Source organism: Numenius arquata, chromosome 21 (assembly GCF_964106895.1).
Source record: "Numenius arquata chromosome 21, bNumArq3.hap1.1, whole genome shotgun sequence".
Classification (NCBI taxonomy): domain Eukaryota; kingdom Metazoa; phylum Chordata; class Aves; order Charadriiformes; family Scolopacidae; genus Numenius; species Numenius arquata.
Genome location: NC_133596.1, coordinates 235,100 through 253,232, shown reverse-complemented (window position 1 = coordinate 253,232; position 18,133 = coordinate 235,100). Strand labels below are relative to the sequence as shown.

Genomic DNA, 18,133 nt, shown 5'->3' with positions numbered 1-18,133 from the left:
TAGAAGACTCAAGAGCAATTTGTAGGTGTCCCTCTTGCTCTGTGTCACTACTTAAGCAAGGTGAGATGCGTCAGACTTGGGTGTGTAAATACACAGTCCAGTACGCATAGAAAATAATGTCATTTCTACTGTCATACTTCTGCTCAGTATTTCCTGCTGATACAGCCAAGAGGGTCTGCATCTGAGCTGCAGCAGCTTTTGTAGATAAGATTTCTGCTGTGGCCATTTAAGCCCTTTCAGTGTTTCCAGGATAGAGCCCTTCAGAGTCTTTGATCTCACTTTATTAGTGACTCAGATGGCTCCGTTTAACAGGACTGTCCTTATTATATTTGCCATCACCACAGTTTTGTTGCTATTTGTGAAAATTATCATCCTCTTTTCCTGTTTTTGCTTTTTTTTTTTTTGCTAAAAATGTAAAATGGAGCTAGGATGAGAACTGCTCACTTTCCAAAAAGAGAGAGAAATCTGAAGTCCGTACATCCATGTCAGATTGTTCAGTACCTTTACAAGCTGAGCAAATTATTGCCTTACTAGATTTATTTAACAAGTCCTGTTTAAACATCCTTCAACAATATTAATTAGCATTAATAATAGTCCCAGTGTTTGAATCCTGTACCATTCCTTCAATATTTTGATACCAGTGACAGACCAGAGAACAGTCATGAACAGGCAGAGTAATTTAGGCTGGAAGTGCCCCTGGAGGTCTCTGGTCCAAGCCCCCACTCAAAGCATGACCAGCTTAAAACAGCCACTGCATCTAAGATAGTATTTTATATCGGCTGATTCCCCTCAATCTTGTACGTGTGCACTTTATTTGTAATACTAATTTGTTTAGGGTTCTTCTTCCAAGCACTGGGATTAGTTCTGACTATGCCAAGAGGGCCTTCTGCTAGAAGACTTCTCATGGTACTTTCTCTCAACATATTTGTTTGTAGAAGATGTTGCTTTGGGTCTCCTTCTTATTAAGCAAAGTAGATTAAGCCTCTTTCATCTTTGGCAGTAAATCATGTCAGCTGGAGAGGCATTGGAGAGCTCCAGAGCTGTCTCCAGTAGAGCTCCCGAGTACCTCCATGGATGGACGTCCCACAGCCTCTCTGGGACCCTGTGCCAGTGTTTGACCAGTCTCACGGTGTTGGGGCGAAGTCCTAATATCTACTTGGAATTTTTCTTCTTGCAGCTTGTATCTTTTGTTTCTCTCACTGTGTACCTCAGAGGAGAGCCTGACTGTCTTCTCTACACCATCCCATTCAGTAGCTGCAAGCAGCAAAAGGTCTTTGTCTTCTCTTCTTCAGGCTGAGTAAACCCAGTTCCCTCAGTGTCTCCTTGTATGTCCACTGCTTCTGCCCATGGCCATCCTGGTGGCCTCTGCTGGACTCTGCTCAGTACATCTGTGTCTTTCTTGTACCGGGCAGTCCCAAACTACACACTGCATTCTAGACGGCCTCATGAGAACCAGAGGGGAAGGCTCACCTCCCTCAACCTGCTGGCTGCACACTTGCTGACACAGCCCAGTCTATAGTTGGCCTTCTCAGCCAGAAGAACACGCTGCTGACCTCTGTTCAACTTTTTGTTCTCCAAGACTCCCCAGATCCTTTTTGTGAAGCTGCTTTCTAGCCACCATTCCTAGCCTGTCCTGCTGCCACAGGAACCAGACTAGGGCTGCTCTGACATGCTCTGGGCAATCCTGCTTCAGCAGGGGAGTTGGACTAGATGATCTTTATGGTCCCTTCCAACTCTAAAAATTCAGTGAAATTCAGTGAAATTCATTTTGCTGAGGCTGCTGTCCACCCCTTTCTCCAGCTTGTCAAGGTCCCTCTGAGAAGCAGCCCGGTGCTCCAGCATATCATCTGGCTTTTCCCCACCTCCCAGTCTAGTATCATCCGTGAACTTGCTGGGAGTGTTCTACATCCATCTCTGTTGTTAATAAAGACATGAAACATCGTCAGCCCCTGAAGGACACCACCAGTAATTCATTCATACATTTAATTACTGAGTTCAATTTTCTGCTTCATTCAAAGATTTGAGCGTTTCCTCCTAAATCAAGTTCTCCTGACATCCACAGAGGAGATCAGTGACTCAGTCCCAACATCCCTCTCCTGCTCTTTATAATCCATGAGCTGTGACAATGTAGCCAGACGGTCTAAATCCTGACTCATGGCCCACACTGAGCTCTTCACCAAGCATTATTTTATGTGGACACAAAGGCATGTTATTAGCCACGGTCTAGGCTCTGTAGGAACCAACTTTAGGAGCATGGTTTGGTGGACCAACAAGATGGGTGGTTCATCAGCAATACTGGGGCCCTTCCCAGGGATCTGTGCCCATAACCCTTTTCCTTCCTGGTGGAGACTGCATTGGACCACCCCACATCACCTCCTGGGATGATTGTTTCTTCTGTCTGCAGAAGCCCATTGTCTTCAAGGCAAGATCACCTCTCTGCACCCAGTTGCTCACTGAGCTTGAGCCTCTACTGGCCTCCATGGTGAGGCTTACCTGGGGTGGTGAATGTATGGAGGGGGAGGTCATACTCCATTCAGGTATCAGCTGATCCTGCAGAAATATTTGGGATATAGAAGGGGAGGGAGGAAAGGGAGGAGCTACCCCTCTGCCCACACACCTGTGGAGGCAGCTCTCCATTTCTCACCCCTTCCCACAAAGGGGGCTGTGGGACTGGTCCCACTGGCAGAGCTTGCTGAGTCACAGTGATCTCTGGTGAGGAGCCTGTCGCTTGGGAGCCAGAGCCACTCTGGCTGGTGTGACACTTGCGGGCCACACACAGCCTTCTCCCCTGAGCTCTGTGGCAGCTGCGGCCTGGAGCCAGCGCTGTGCCCTGCCTGCCTCACGCTCAGCCGGCTCTGGCTTCCCAAGGGTGGCTGATGCTAGGTTAACCATTAACTCCCTGCGCTGAGACCTGCTGGGGACGGGGCTTTGTTTTCGGGCCGCTATGAAGCTGCTCGCTTTGGCCTTTCCTGCACCGCTCTGGTGACATTTCTTGATGGGATCTGGTTGGGGCCTGCACAGCCGTTCCTGTCGGCAGACAGCCGCGTGGCCTTCACGGTCTCACAGCAGTGAGAGGGAGGGTGGCCCAGGAGCGGGATGTGGTCATGGTGGTGAGGGAGGGGACAGGTGTGTGGCCAAGGCCAGGTGCACCACCATGCACGGGGTACTGAGGTTCCTCTCCGGGCACGCGTTGTGGTACTCCCTTCATCTGCCTGAGGTGCATGAGACCAAGCAAACAGGTTGGTGACCCCCCCTGGAGAGCAGGAGGTCCCTTGGGAGAGGGGTGGTAGGGTGCCCAGCATGCACCCAGTGTGTGCAGCGAGTGCCTGCTGGCAGCCCAGGCCCCTGCCCAGCAGGAAATGAATCAGCTTCAGTCAAAGGCTTCATGTTGGGGCACCACAGTCTCCCTTACCAGCGCTGTTTCCTCCCCACATCCTGCTCTGTGCTTCTTGGTGCTGTGAAATAGGAAACTCCTGAATGTTTCCTCTGCTGGGAGCTCTACAAAAATGCTGGAGGCCAAGTCCTGCTTCAAGGCAGACGGCCTGAGCAAGAGTACGGGTCGAAGAACTGCGGTCACCCTCCTCTCAATTTTGCAGTAGCCCTCGCACACGATGGGGACGTGCCTCAGGCCCAGGACAGTACAGTGTTAATACCAAGAGCCAAAGAGGGACTTCAGATCCTCCCAGCAGCCATTCTGGCCTGTTCAGGCTAGCTCCCTGCTACTCCCTGCCAAGCACTGTTTAAAAAAAAGCCCTGCCACCTCTGAGCTGAGCTGGGAAGAGATCTACATTTAGTGCATCAAAGTGTGCCTGTGTGTTATAATCGCTGCTCATTGTCAGCAAAGAGGAGAGGCGTAAGTGTTCGCAACTGCTCATCTCCTGGGTGGGCAAGTGGGTGGCAGCAGAGGGCAACAACAGCTTTTGAAACAGCAGGGAGAAACTTGAAACTCCACTGGCACAGTGTTCTCGGGATGTGACTACAACCCAGCTGAAGATTGCTGCTGAGCAGTCCAGGCTGCAGGAGAGATGCTGGCAGCGATAGGCAGTGCTGACTGGCAGCAGCTCTCCCCCCCTCCGACTGCCAGCCGGGTGTGTGTGAGCTCACCCCCTCCTCAGTGGCCACCAAATGGCTGGGGGTTGCATTTTCTAGTTTCTAGGTCTTGCTTATGGTTCCTGAATCTTTGGCTCTAGGGCATCTTCAGGAGACTGGAGATGTCTGCTGTGAGGGCATGTCCATGAATGGGGGCCTGAGTCCTGCATGTGCCTGAACCTCCGCAGCCCAAGAGTTTGCATGTGGGCATCTTGTGCGACCGCATAGTGCTGGGGCGAGGGCCCATCCGTTGTGCACCCCAGCAGAGGAGGGACCTTCCTCCCCTCAGCTATTGGGAGCAGGCTATTTTTGGAAACCCTGTATAAACAAAATAAATGGACTGTAGCTCCTCTCTGCAGTTTCATTTCTCCTACTTTAGTACTCAGAAATGTGTTTAATTAAAAAGTTATTTATATAAACATTTATAGTCCAACTTATACAGTGAGAATATTTATATTCTGAGCTCTTATATTGATTTTAAGCATTTTTTCCTTCAGGGTGAGATTGCCTCTGATCGAGAAACAGTACCGTACCAGGAATACACAAGGTGTTAAAGACCACAGCATTCACCCAGACTAAGCAAAGCGTTCACCTAAAAGGAATAAAAAATAAACATGGCAGAATTTACAGGTTACAAGGAAACCTCAAATTGGCACCTACGATTCAAATTGCAGAGTCTTAGTCGCCGCCTTGATGAACTGGAAGAAGCAACCAAAAATCTGCAGAAAGCAGAGGATGAGCTGCTTGACCTCCAGGACAAAGTTATCCAGGCAGAAGGCAGCAACTCCAGCATGCTGGCTGACATTGAAGCCCTGCGGAAAAGAGTGCTGAAGATCGAAGGCAAGGATGAAGAAATTAGGAAGGCTGAAGAGCTTTGCCGGTTAATGAAAGAAAAACTTGAAGGGGAAGAGAGCCTCACCAGAGAGTTGAAGTCAGAAATTGAACACCTTCAGAGGAGAATGGCAGACCTGGAGAAGCTGGAGGAGGCCTTTGGCAGGAGCAAGAACGACTGTACGCAGCTGTGTCTTAGCCTCAATGAAGAAAAGAACTTGACCAAAAAGATATCTACGGAATTAGAAATACTTAGAGTGAAAGTGAAAGAACTGGAAGCATCTGAGGACAGGCTGGATAAAACTGAGCAGAGCTTAACAGGTGAATTAGAAAAACTGAAATCCTTAGCACTGAGCTTTATCACTGAAAGAAAACATTTTAATGAAAGAGAAAAGCAGAATGAAAAAATTATCCAGGAGCTAACACAGAAACTAGAACAAAACAATAAACTAAATAGGGCAGATCAAACTAGAAATGCATCCAACTTGCTAGAAAGGTCATCAAATAATCTCCTGGACAGAAATGATTTGAGAATTGAAGATGACTTGACTTCTGCATTGCCCTCTAAGGAGACGAGAAGGAAGGGAAGTGTGGATTACCTGAAACATGTAGAAAATGAAACTAGGAATAAATCAGAAAACCAAAAGAATAAAAATCAGGAAGACAACAAAGTGAAAGATCTCACCCAAGAAATTGAGAAACTTAAAACTCAGATCAAACGTTTTGAATCTTTAGAGGAAGAACTTAAAAAAATGAGAGCCAAAAACAATGACCTGCAAGACAGTTACTTAAGTGAACAGAATAAAAACAAACTCTTAACAGGTCAGCTAGAAGAAATAAAAATGCAAATAAAGAAACAGAAAGATCTGGAGAATGGAGAGGTCGAAAATGAAGATACAAGCTTTTCTAGCAGAGGAAAACATGACAGACCTAAATACCGAGGTGTCACAGCTGATTTGACAGCTGCCAAGAACAAGTCAAGGGAGCTCTCACCCCAGCAGCGCCGGGAAAGAGCAAGGAACAGAGATTTCTCTGTCAGTAATGATAGCTACAGCCATGGTGGTAAGCAGGTGCCCAGTCCAAGCTTAATGAACAGAAAAACAGGAAAAGCATCTAGTGCATCTGCCCTTGCAGACAGTGCTGTGACAGATACAAAACGACTGGAAGAGAAATCCACTTTTTCTTCTGGTCAGAAGGAAGGCTGCATCACACAGAACGAGGGGAAGCGATCAAAAGAGCAGCCATCTGTCCTCAGCCGATATCCTCCTGCTGCACAGGAGCAGAAATCTTGGAAATCACCTTCCAAACCTGTTGCTGACACAGGGCTGAGATCCAGGGCTGAAAAGCCATCTCAGGTGCTCCGTGGCAACAGCCTAACCGGTGCTGATACAAGGGTTGAAAAGTCAAGCAAAGGAGAATCAGTGGCTTCTTTGGCCGAGAAGCTGAAAACAAGTCAGGCAGAAGTCAGTGACTGCTCAGGGGACATGCCACTCGCCAGGGGTAGTCATGCCTCTTCCAACGGCACAGCTTCAGCACACAGGTACCACCTCTCCTCCCATGTGTCGGCATTGGACTCCACTGGCTCCAAACCAGAAGCAGTGAACACTTTTGCTGCATCACACAAACAGCCTTTGGAGGGGAAGGCTAAAAGAGCAGTAATTTCCCAGGAAAAAGAATTTGCAAGCACATCACTTGAAAGTGTGAGGCCTTCAACACTAACAAAGCATTCCCATCGCTCCAGGAGTCAGGAAGACATTCTGCAGATTCTCACAGGTCTTGATAAAGAAGACATGGAGCAGTCTTCAACTTCAGCAATGGATTATTTAAGTGCTGGCTTAAAAACGGACTCCAAAGCCATCCAGAGTAACCAGGAAAAACTTAATTCAGATGAAGAATTGGGAAGAAGCAAAAAAACAATCACTCAGTTGGATTTTGAGACAAGAAAGAAAGTTGGTTCCAAGCCGTTCTCCAATTCCAGGGGAGTTTTTAGAGCATCACTTTTTGAAAATGACAAAAACACTGTAAATGATGAAGACTCCACCAGGTGTATAAAACCATCAGATGCCAGCACTGGAGAACTGAAATCCAGAAGGTCATTCAGCCCAAGAGAAGCTCTGAGATCCAAAGCTGTCATTAAACCTGCAATTGTTGAAAAGGATATGAAGGCAGTCATGGGAGGGACTGTTTCTGAGGCAGAGTCAGAAAAACAGAAGTCTGTTTTTAAAATGGTAACAAATAAAATGACAAGCAGCATCACAATCTTCCCTTCTGAGCCAACAGTTCCAAGGATGAGTGCAGATATAGCAGCAAAGGAAAGGTGTGTTACCACCAGCAACATCAGAGTTGCTCCAAATGAGCCTTCACCAATAACAAACAATCTCCCCACAGCCTTCGAAATATCAGTTAATAAAAGTGCTCTGAAATTATCTGAGACAGACAGATCTGGAGAGGCAGCACCAAGAAGTAAAGCAGAAACAGTGGTCTCCAGAAGCAGCATTATGATAAAGACTTCTGAACTCACAGAGAGGAACAGTGAGCCGCCTTCAGAGACAATCAGCTGGAAGAGCCATGGCTCTTCAGATGCAGCTTCTTCCGAAACAAAACATGTCACTGTGAGAAGTTCCTGGAGAACAAGACAAGGCTTACATTCCCTGGAGGACTCTCAAACCAAAGTGGAGAAAAGTGCAGCTTCCAGTACTACAAACATGTGTAGGTCTTCAGTGGACCTCTCAGAAATGGAAGGGAACAGTAGAAGAACAAACTCCCTGGAGCAGACCTCAGCAAGGACCAGTGCCACAGCTAATTCCTGGAGGGTCCCTGAACTGGGGTCCCGAAGGACCAAAAGTAATTTAAGTGCGTCTGAACTGCTAACACGCAGGAGCTATGCAAGTGATCCTACAGCAGCTTCTGCTTGGCACCGGACCACACTACCTGTAAGTATCCTATGTTAAACACATTTGTCTTTCAGTTGCTGCGGTTTTCCAAGTTGCCTGTTATTTGTAGGGTGCCCGATTTGAAATTCTTACAGTTTATTTTCTGAAGTGCTGCTGTTGCGGGCAGAGTGATAAACTTCACTCATAAAAGAGAAGTACTGAAATATTTATTAATACAAAACTGATTTAGCAAAGTTAATAGTGAATGCGACAGTGTTTTACAAGGTTCGATGGCAAGGGACACTTGATTATTTACTTCATAGAGGACAGGGTCAGACAAGCTGTCAGGGAGACCCTCCTGTTGAGTCACAAGGTTCAGAAAGGACCCCCTTGCTTTCTAAACTCCTTCCCAGAGAGGAGTCCAGGTGTGGCTGGATCCAATCCTTGTCCCAGACTTGGTCAACTCTTTATGTCTAAAGGATTATATGTGCACAATCAATCCTTTATATCACTTAGCTAAGATATCAAAGTTTAGCATGCTATTAGTCCCTTACTGAGAAGCTGTTGTGGCAAGGAATCACTCAGCCTCAAGGAGCAGAACCTTAAGCAAGCGTCCCCCACTCAAGGGGAGATCCTGGCGTGCAGCCGCTGCCCTGCAGGAGAGCTCCAAGGGCTCTTGGGCTGTCCACTATTTATAGAGTGAGATAATTGACCTATAGTCATATTCCCATGGGAATGAAGTATCTAGGTCCCAACTTCAGACAGTGTTTTGGCTGCATTGCCAGCCACCCCCCAAAGTGCAGGTGCAACTCATCACATCTGCCACTGGTGGTTATGGCTTGAGCAGGAGCTGGGGGAGGAGGGGAAAGGGGGAGAGCACACTGCCACAGCTGCCCTCTCCCAGCTCCTGCTGTCTTCAGAGGAGCATCTCATATGTGACGTACCCAATTTAGACATCTTGAAACTAGATCCATCTGCTTGGGTCTTGTAATCCCATATGAATACCTATATAGTAGCATTTGGTGTTGCCAAGATCAGAGAAGGCATAGTTATAGCTTATGTGGGACATGGTACGCTTTTCAGAGTGGCTTTGGATAGCACTGTCAATTTGTAGTAATGAAAAAATGATGGAAATCATAGAATCATAGAATGGTTAGAGTTAGAAGGGACCTTAAAGATCATTGAGTTCCAACCCCCCTGCCATGGGCAGGGACACCTCCACTAGACCAGGTCGCTCAAAGCCCCATCCAGCCTGGCCTTAAACACTTCCAGGGATGGGGCATCCACAACCTCCCTGGGCAACCTGTTCCAGTGCTTCACTACCCTTACAGTAAAGAATTTCCTCCTAATATCTAATCTAAATCTCCCCTCTTCCAATTTAAAACCATTACCGCTTGTCCTGTCACTACACTTCCTGACAAAGAGTCCCTCTCCGGCTCTCCTGTAGGCTCCCTTCAGATATTGGAAGGCTGCTATGAGGTCTCCCCAGAGCCTTCTCTTCTCCAGGCTGAACAACCCCAGCTCTCTCAGCCTGTCTTCACAGGGGAGGTGCTCCATCCCTCTGATCATCTTCGTGGCCCTCTGCTGGACCCGTTCCAAATGAGCAGATTCATTCAAATCTGAGGGTTGTGCCTCAGATAGAGCTGTAGCTCTAACAGCAGCTATAGAGATATAGCTCCTTTTGGTGAGCTGCATGGTTTCCCTGTGTGAAGCTCAGAGCTGGACTGGAAATGTTTCCTAGGTATCTCCTAAACAGATGAATGGTGGCTGGTTTACACAGGGCTGCTCCCTTCTTGGTCTGTGTCAATATGCCACCTGAAAATAAGCAAGAGCCACAGGGGTGGCTGTGCTCTTTTCCTGTTGTTTGGTACCCGTGAGTACCTCAAAGCAGGGCTGACACACGCAGACTTGAGCTCTACTTGCCACCGGAGCTGCAGGCTCCAGTGTATTTCAAGCAAGCTCACTGGCACCAAGTGCCCCTCTGGTCCATTAAACCACATTGTGCTTCCTGCTGCAGCTCCTGCCTCTGCTCTGTAGTTAATGCTGCTCTACACAGCTGCTGCCATTGCCAGTCTTCAGGAGGAGCCAGCTGAGTAATCTGACACGCCTTGTGGCAGAGGGGATGGATTCATAACCAAATGGCTCTGGTATTGACAAAGATGAAGTCACGAAGATATGAAAGGAGTTTTACATTTGCAAAACTTCTCTTCCACTTCTCTGCAAGGAGAAGCGCAGAAGAATTTGCACGGTTGCTTTGCTTTGCAGAGTCTATTGCCTGGTGTCACAAAGTGCAGGTTGGCCTTCCAGCTACATTTGGACACTAAGAATACATCATGGACCTAAGGCATGATGTTTGCCATTCATCAGCACCAGTGAGCAACCCAAATTCCCTGTATTGAAGGGGATGCCTAGGAATAGCATCACCCAGACACTGTGCTTGAAGCAGGTGATGGAAATCATGGGGACAAGGGTGTGTGTTCACCTGTAGGGTGGGAAGTTCCAAGCCAAGATCACCTCCCTGACCAGGGTCACTCGTGGGTCACAGGCAGTCTGTACTTCTCTTTCATGAATCCAGCAGAACTGACATGACTGAGGTTATCCTTTTGCATAGCGGCAACTTATGTGCTTGGAAACTTATGTCCATCACTGGGCCTCCCTTTATCCCAGGAGTTCGAATTCACAGCACCCACAACCTCAAGTCTCACAGCTGCAGAGGTCTCCACTTGTAGCTGGGCTCATGGATCCCTAAAGAATGGGCACTCAGATTTTCTTTCCCATCTTCCCCCTAGGAGTGCACCCAGGGCTGAGTGTAGCTCCGCAGTACATTCTGCAGGTGGTCTCAAGGTCACTGTCAGATCAAATTTGCTAGGTGTGCCTGCAACAGCTGCTGAAGCCTACCTGACAGGACAGCCTGACCTCTGCATGCTCATCCTGGCTGTCCCTGATGAATTACCTGGCTTCCAAGCCTTGCCCGCATCTGCAGTGACAAGCAGTCAGGAAAGCAATCGCGTGGTTAGTTCACATAGCATCGAGCATTAAGTTAGGTATCTCTCTCCATCGTACTTTAAAACATCACCCTGATACCACATAGTCACAGATCTGAGTTCTTACTTATATTAAGTATATTTTTAGCTTCAAGGAGCTAAAGAAGGAGCATCAAGTTACCCTGAAAGACTGCAGATACACAGATATAGCAAACTTCATGTTTCTGGGCAGCTCAAATTATTGCATATGCCCTTGGAAAAAAAACCCGGAGTATCTGCCTTTGAAGGGTGTCTTAGGGCTTATAATATGTGTCATATCACAAGCAGTCTGTTTCTGCTGAGATTTGTGTTTCAGTTAAAGATGTAGTTGTTTCTCTAGCAGAAGGCTTGGCACTGATCTGTGCTAACTTTGCACATTCAGCTTTCCTGTGAAGGCATCACTGGCACCTCTTCATAGCTCCACTGTCCAAAGCTGAGATTGCCTTAAGAATCCTATTTGGGAAACACAAAGTCTGTGCTAGTTTTGCCAGTATACAACTTCCTCCTCCATGAAATACTTATGATGGCTGACTCATGATGTGCTGTTTGCTGCAGCACAGCAGGAGCCTAAAGCAAGGTGGAGCCTCAGCCTGTTATCCTGTCCCTCAGGCCAGACACAAACTGAGCAGCTGGAAGTAATTCTTGCAAGGAGATGCCAAGGCACAAGGTGTAATTTCAGCCTTCTGTTTTAACAAAGCCACAGCAGGTATTGGCAGCTCTTAGCAATCCCTGTGCTACAGAAGCAGCAGCTCTGTGAAACGCTGCTTTGGGAGACCCAGAAAGCGGTAGGTGCTGATGGCTGGATGCTGCAGCCTAAGGACCAGCTCCCTCTAGTGCTTGCAGCCTTCATTGGGCTTCCATAAAAGACCTGAGAAGATGCAAGACCTCAAGCAGTCATTCCATTGAGCTTTGTGTTTCAGATAATGAAGTTGGTATTTCTCTGGTGTGAAGTTCGACTGCTGAGAATTTGCAATGCCTGAATTAGTCCAAAGGCACTGGCAGGCAGTGAGAAAATAAGCAGGCAGCAAAGCATGATGAATGCACTTAATATGTTTGTCTTGTGGCTGTGACGTGAATATGACTGGAGCTGCATAAACTAGGTAAAAATCTAAAGGTAGGCTTTTCTTCAAGTGAAGCTATGTGTACCTTCTTATGGTGGGTGGGTCTCCTGGAAAAGTCTCACTGACAGCATCCAGGGATGAGCTGCCTCACTCCTTGCTTAGGGATTAATAGAAAGTGCATCTGCTGTCACCATTTCACCCTTGCTGACACCACATAAGCTTCTACTTAAGCAGCCAGCCACACCACATCACTGTGTTTGCTTCTTTCCTTGGACCTCAGTAACTTTGTCCAAGGGTTCTGTTTTGTTTTGTGTGAATCCTGAGGGTCACAGGCTGTTCAGAGCAGCTTCCAGGTGCTTGTCAGTGACCAGCTGATTGCCTTTTGAGGTCCCATCACCTCCTGCGGTGCCATGGAGCATGCTGAGCTCCGCACGGACCTGTCTCTGGTGTGGTACCAGGAGGTACTGGTCTGCATCATCGACACATGGCGTGTAGCCAGCCGTATGGCCTTGGCTCAGCTCTTCACCTGCAAAATTCTTTGAGACCAGTGTATCTGGGTTGTTAGTCATAAATGCATGCAGCCTGACAGCAGAGACGGGACTGACACTGTCAGATGTGCAGGGGAGGGAGCACCTATATGCTTACCCAGTGACCTCATCTCTAAAGACAACTACTGCATCAGAAATAGAGATCTGTTCATTAAAGTTATCACCTCACTTTTATGAGCAGCCTTGTCCCAGAATCCCAGAATCCCAGAATTATATGGAGTTGGAAGAGACCTCTGGAGATCATCTAGTCCAACCCCCTGCCACCGTGGTTTACCTCTGGCCCATGGTTGGTTGAAGGTCCCAGTGGGACCCGTCCATGTGTTGTGCCCGTTCGCCGAGGTGCTGCTGCTGCTCATGTCTTACTTCTGTTGTAGGGAAAGGTCAGGTCCAGTGTTTGCTGGATGTCATCCATAGCAGGGCCAGCTCAGGGCAGATGTCTGCCCATCCAGACCCACTGGATGTCACAGCTTCTTTCTGAGACCCCATCAAAGCCTGGTGTTCATCTCAGAGATGCTTTTCTGCCAGGCTTAGGGGCCACTACCTCTACCTTCCCTGCTCTCCCTTTTGCCATAGAGCGGGGACCAAAATTGTTCCACTAGTGCCTGCCAGCCCCTTCAGAGGGCTGCACACTGCGTGTTTCAGCAAGCACGATGCCATCCTCGAAGCGAGCTGAGCTGATAAAGCCTTCAGTAGTGCTATGCAGCCGTTGTGTTTTGCCCAGGAGCTGATGACGTTACTGCAATTGTAAGTTCAACACTGTAATTTCTGATGTTGATGTGATGGTGCTTACAGTGTGCTGGAGGTTTTCCAGCCAGTGACAGCAAAAGCACTCTGGGGAGCTGGAGGGTGACAGGGACTCCTCACCCCATGACTCACAGCAAGGTGCAGCCTCAGTAAAAGACACGGGTGCCCCAACCAGCCCTAAGGCAGATTGTAGGCATCTGGATCCCAGCATACGACTCCATAAATGTCTCTGCAGACATTCAAGAAAACATTAGTGAGTTTAAAGTGCCATTTAGATGCCTGTAGCAGGAAACCAGTATAGGACATATCACATCCTCATTGCCAAGAAAATGGGAGATTCGGTTGCTGGCACCCCCTGTCTACGGTTGTTAAAACTCAGAGTTAATGTTTTTAAGAAACTGCTTCAGTCACTGAACTGTGGGATTTTCTGCTGCCATTAATCCCTTGTGGATACAAGCACTTTGGGCCAGCAAGCCATGCAGGCTGAGCACAGATCTGTGCACGGGTCACTCAATTGAGCAAAAGACTCCACACCCGTAATGAGTTAAAATTACTGGATTTTTTTTTTTTTTTAAATATCTTTATGAAATAGCCATAAGTGAGGACATGCCAGAGCTGGCCTGCATGCAGAGCATCTTGCACTGCAAACCCAGGACCAAAAACACAGCACTATTCCAGACCGCTTCATAATCCCCGAGTCCCAACCCTCTTTATTTTCCTTTGCACAGGACGAAAGCAAAGATTTTGTGCCTAGTTCCAGAAGAAAACAATACGGCTCTTCTGAGTACCTCTCACAGGTTGACACACCAGGGAAAAGACCAGCCACTAAGACAGAGCTGCAGGACCCCGAAACCAACCTACACACTCCACAGGGTCTCCAAGCAGAGGAGCAGGTATGTGAGTTCAAGGCCCATCCAGAAAAGAGTTACAAGGCAAAATGCTAATATCTGAACTGACCTCCCAGTAACATAACTCAGAGAATGTGTCCAAATGAATGTAAACCTTTTAGGAGAAATCCAGTCTTAAATTAGCACTCCCCACAGCTGGAGTGTCTATTGTATTGCCTTGGTAAAATACTCATTGCCTATACCAGTAAAACATACTACCTTATTTTTCTGTTCTAAACTTGTTTCAGCTAGCTTTATGGCTAAAAATTTTCTCCAGGGAGTAAGAGGCACTGCATCTAGTCATTCCCTGGCACACATTGGACAATCGGCAATGGAAAGAAATCAGACAAAATGAGAGCCCCTGACTTTCCTGCTTCAGCTGGCTGCCATACTACTAGGGTGCTTGTCTGCTGCTACATACCTGCTGCTCTGGCTCCTAAAACACATCTTTCTGGACACACAAAGAAGTGGAAAATGGCCCACATTATAGTGACTGTGACCTGTCGGCTGAAATATGAAAAACCATGTATTCCAGCCTCCTCACAGGTGGCTTCCTTCAGAGGGGTCCAGGCAGCCCTTAATTCTTTGGTGCACAGCCACGCTTATGTCCATACAAAGGACTTTCTGGCATTCTCTCTTTGCCTGCGCAGCTGCCCAGAGCAAAGTGCATCTTTCCATTTATGGATCACACACAGGAGGAAATAAGACCTCAACCCTGCCATCAGTGTATCTTACTGGACGTGCACAGGAGTTGCTGAGTCTGAGAGCAGCAGGACTGCAGTGAGGCAGCTGAGCGCCCTACATAGTCATACCTGTCAGTGAGGTTGCACAAAATTAAGAGTCCAGAGGGACACGGTCCCAGCTGAGCTTTGCAGACTGGCATTTAGTGATAGTTGAAGTTTGCAGTAGAGAGCAGTGAACTCACACTGTCCCTGTTGGTAGCTGAAGAAGGGGACTCCGCAGCAATGCTCTGTGTGGTCACCGAGAGGTGTCAACCACAGTGACATTTATCTGGCCAGATGGAGACTTCTGTACCTGAGGCTGGGCTGGGCTTTCTTTGTCTGCACAGACTGGGTCAACAGCAAATAAAAACTTGGGTAAAGGCAGGTCCCCATAACATCATTTGGATCTGCTGTGTTGCCGAGACCTCCACTGACTGTAACAGGAGCATGAACACCTTGCACATGGAGATCAGCACATTAGATCAGCTCCATCTCCTCTGTGCTGTCAGGTGTTGTGCATCTCACTTGCCAGCTCCACATGCTGAGTGTGGAAGTAGGTGCTGGGTATGCTACAGCAGAAAAAAAAAAGATAATAGGCCATGCCTGTGTGGGGCAGGGCTGGGTCATTCTGCTTTGGGCTTATTCCACTGTCAACGCTGACAGAGCTTTTATCTTCCAAACTGATCCTGCCACCACCCTCCTCTGCCCCACCATCGGGCAGAGATCCTGATGGACTTTGGATGGCTGCCTAGGAGCAATCATGATACTATTCTCCAGAGCAAAAATGCTGCCAGAGGCAGCTGCAGGTCCTGGCCAGTCTGTGATGCTGGGGGGTTGTCATTTACAGGGTGATTCTCGTGCCTGCCGGACAACATCTCGGAGATGAGTTGTATTCCCTTCTACTCAATGGACACACTGCACAGTGGAGGATAGTACCTAGCTCACGGGCATCACACCTGTTGGTAGCTTCTCCAGAGGCTTCAGTTAGCCTGAAACCAGTTTTCTAATGTGATCTGCAAGGTACAGGAGCTTTACCAGTGAATTCTTTTTCTTCATCACTGAAGAGGCAGCTGCAGAGACTTTGCTCAGGGGACTCCCACTTCTCATCTCTGTACCTGCAAACTTAATCTCCTTCATAGGATGATAGATCTGTCTCCATATGGAAACGGTGACTACATAGCCACTTTGAACGATGGTACTCCCTGGACAAGAGAGAACTTCTTGGTAATCACTTGCATTTAGACAAAATCCCACCTGTGACTACGGTCCACCAGCCCTACACGGCTCCAGAACTGAAAGCTTTCAGTTCCTGAGAGAGTTTGCATTCTCCTAATACACCCTTGTTGGCTTGGATTATGGTCACCTCAGAACGTGTGTTTCCAGCACCCCCCGTGTCTTGGCAAAAGGAAACCATTCCCCGCTGGTTGCTTTACACATTAAGAGGGAAGGAGAGCAGAAAAGGTTTAGAAGCAGTTTCTTCCCTATTGCTGTCAGTCTCTGCAACCAACTTTTCCTGACCTGCTCATCACCAGCTGAGATCTTGCACCAAGAAGTCATCCTCTGAGCCAAACCAACAGCAGTTCACACAGCAGTGACCCTTCCTTTGGACTTGGACTGAGGTGCTTTTTTACCTGAAGTTTTATGTCCATCACACTCTGCAGGCAACAACTCTGTTGCTTGTTCTCAGCAGTTGAGCTCTAAGGGAAAAAGAAACAAGTGCTTTTCCTTGTAGACAAGCAGAATGTCCTTGTTCCTTCTAAAAACAGGATTAAGACAGCAGGATTAGACCCTAAGCTGAGCTCCAGTATGGCTACTTAGGCAGCCTAGGTCTATGCCCCTCTTCAGAACCACCCCATCCACCATATTTGGGACCTAGGTATGGTCAGAGGCTGCTTCAAAGACAGAGGTACGTTACCCTTTCAGTGCCCACAGGCCACCGAGTGCAGATGGCATCACTGTCGGGGAAGACACCACACCTGCAGCTCCACGAGGTGCTCAGGTGTTGGCGCAGCATCTGCTCTGAGCACGGTGATTGCATCTGGCTCCCACGGCTGGAGCTCTGCAGCCCTTCCCATACACCCCACACAGCTGCAGGGCTGGCCCACGCTTTTCCTGTCCTGTCCACAAACACCACTGACCTCGCCCCAGGGCTTTCTTCTGCCTGTCGGAAACGGGCACCCCTCTCTGTGGAGGGACAAGGACAGTGCTGCAGAAGGGAAAAGGTCCCTTCCCTGTTTTGGAGGTGCTGCAACCCAGCAGCTGCCATGTCTGAGTTGCAGCCCCACTCATTCCCACATTGCACCTTCCACACAAGCAGCTACCACAGTGTGTGTGTGAGTATCCGTACGTGCACATCCATATGCCCTATCTCCTCCCTCTCCCTTGGAATTATATGCCTCAATTCTGAGAGGCAAATGAATCAAAAAAAACAGAGCTGGTTGGAAAATATCTATGGAAACATTTATATAAAAGGAAAGTGTTTCAGTCACTTTTTTTTTTGTAATAAAGATTGTTTGGAGGAAGGGAAAAATTATTTTGGAAAAAAGTCTTTTTGCAGTTTTTAGATGGTTTCCCAAATCTATCTTTTAATCCTTCATTTATGCTTTTATATTTTATGACATGTATAGGTGTCAAGTGCATAACACGACAAAAAGATAATGCTTTTAAATTAGTACTAAGTGGCAGCTCTAATAACCGTAAAATTAAATTATATAAAAATAAATTATATTGTTATCTCTTGCCATTTCATGACAGGGCAGTGCTAGCAGAGAATGGGATAAATATATCAAGTATAACGGCAAAAAAAAAAAAAGTTTAAACTTAAAATGCAAAGTAAAAGTGAAAGAAACTGAAATTCTGAAGTTACATTCAGATTTCTGAAATGCCTTCCCCTGTCCCATGTTTATCAGGAAATATTGAAAATTAGTAGACATTTTGCAATCTGAAACCACAATGCATTTTCTTTTTTAATAAGCCTGTGAAATTGCAGTATCCACCCTGAGAGCCCTGCTTTGCTCAGAGATTAACTGTATGGTAGGACCATCACCATGCAAAAAAAGACATTACTGAGATTGATGGCTTGAACAGCATCTGCTTCCCTGATCTCACCAGGCCATCTCACAGGCTTTCCAGGGCTGAGGAACTGAACTGCAGCCTGACCAGCAGTGCCACATCTCAGCAGGGCTCTCCCAGGGCTGGCTTGCTTGCTAGACTGCCAGCCTCAGGATGCTGCATTCTGTCTCTATGGCCATTATTTTCATTTTAAAAGAAAATATTTCCCTTTAAAACTAAATACGCTGCCTCAGGTCCTCTTCTATCTGTTGCATGGGGGACAGTGGTGCACACCCCCCTCCTT

The 18,133-nt window shown here is 47.5% G+C and overlaps 1 protein-coding gene across 2 annotated transcripts in view; it reads left to right on the top strand.

Annotated features, from left to right (window-relative positions):
• The window catches only part of LUZP1 (leucine zipper protein 1), a 39,136-nt gene extending 21,559 nt beyond the window's left edge, over positions 1-17,577 (top strand). Inside the window, exons 2-4 of one of the 2 annotated variants that reach the window (XM_074161970.1) lie at positions 4,587-7,853; positions 13,898-14,062; positions 15,626-17,577. In XM_074161970.1, the coding sequence (XP_074018071.1) occupies positions 4,704-7,853; positions 13,898-14,062; positions 15,626-15,664 (3,354 nt within the window). In that variant the 5' untranslated portion in view covers positions 4,587-4,703 and the 3' untranslated portion in view covers positions 15,665-17,577. Of the gene's footprint in view, positions 1-4,533; positions 7,854-13,897; positions 14,063-15,625 lie in introns of those variants that run through there. The other variant, XM_074161971.1, reaches the window with a different exon arrangement.
• Positions 17,578-18,133: the final 556 nt, after the last annotated feature.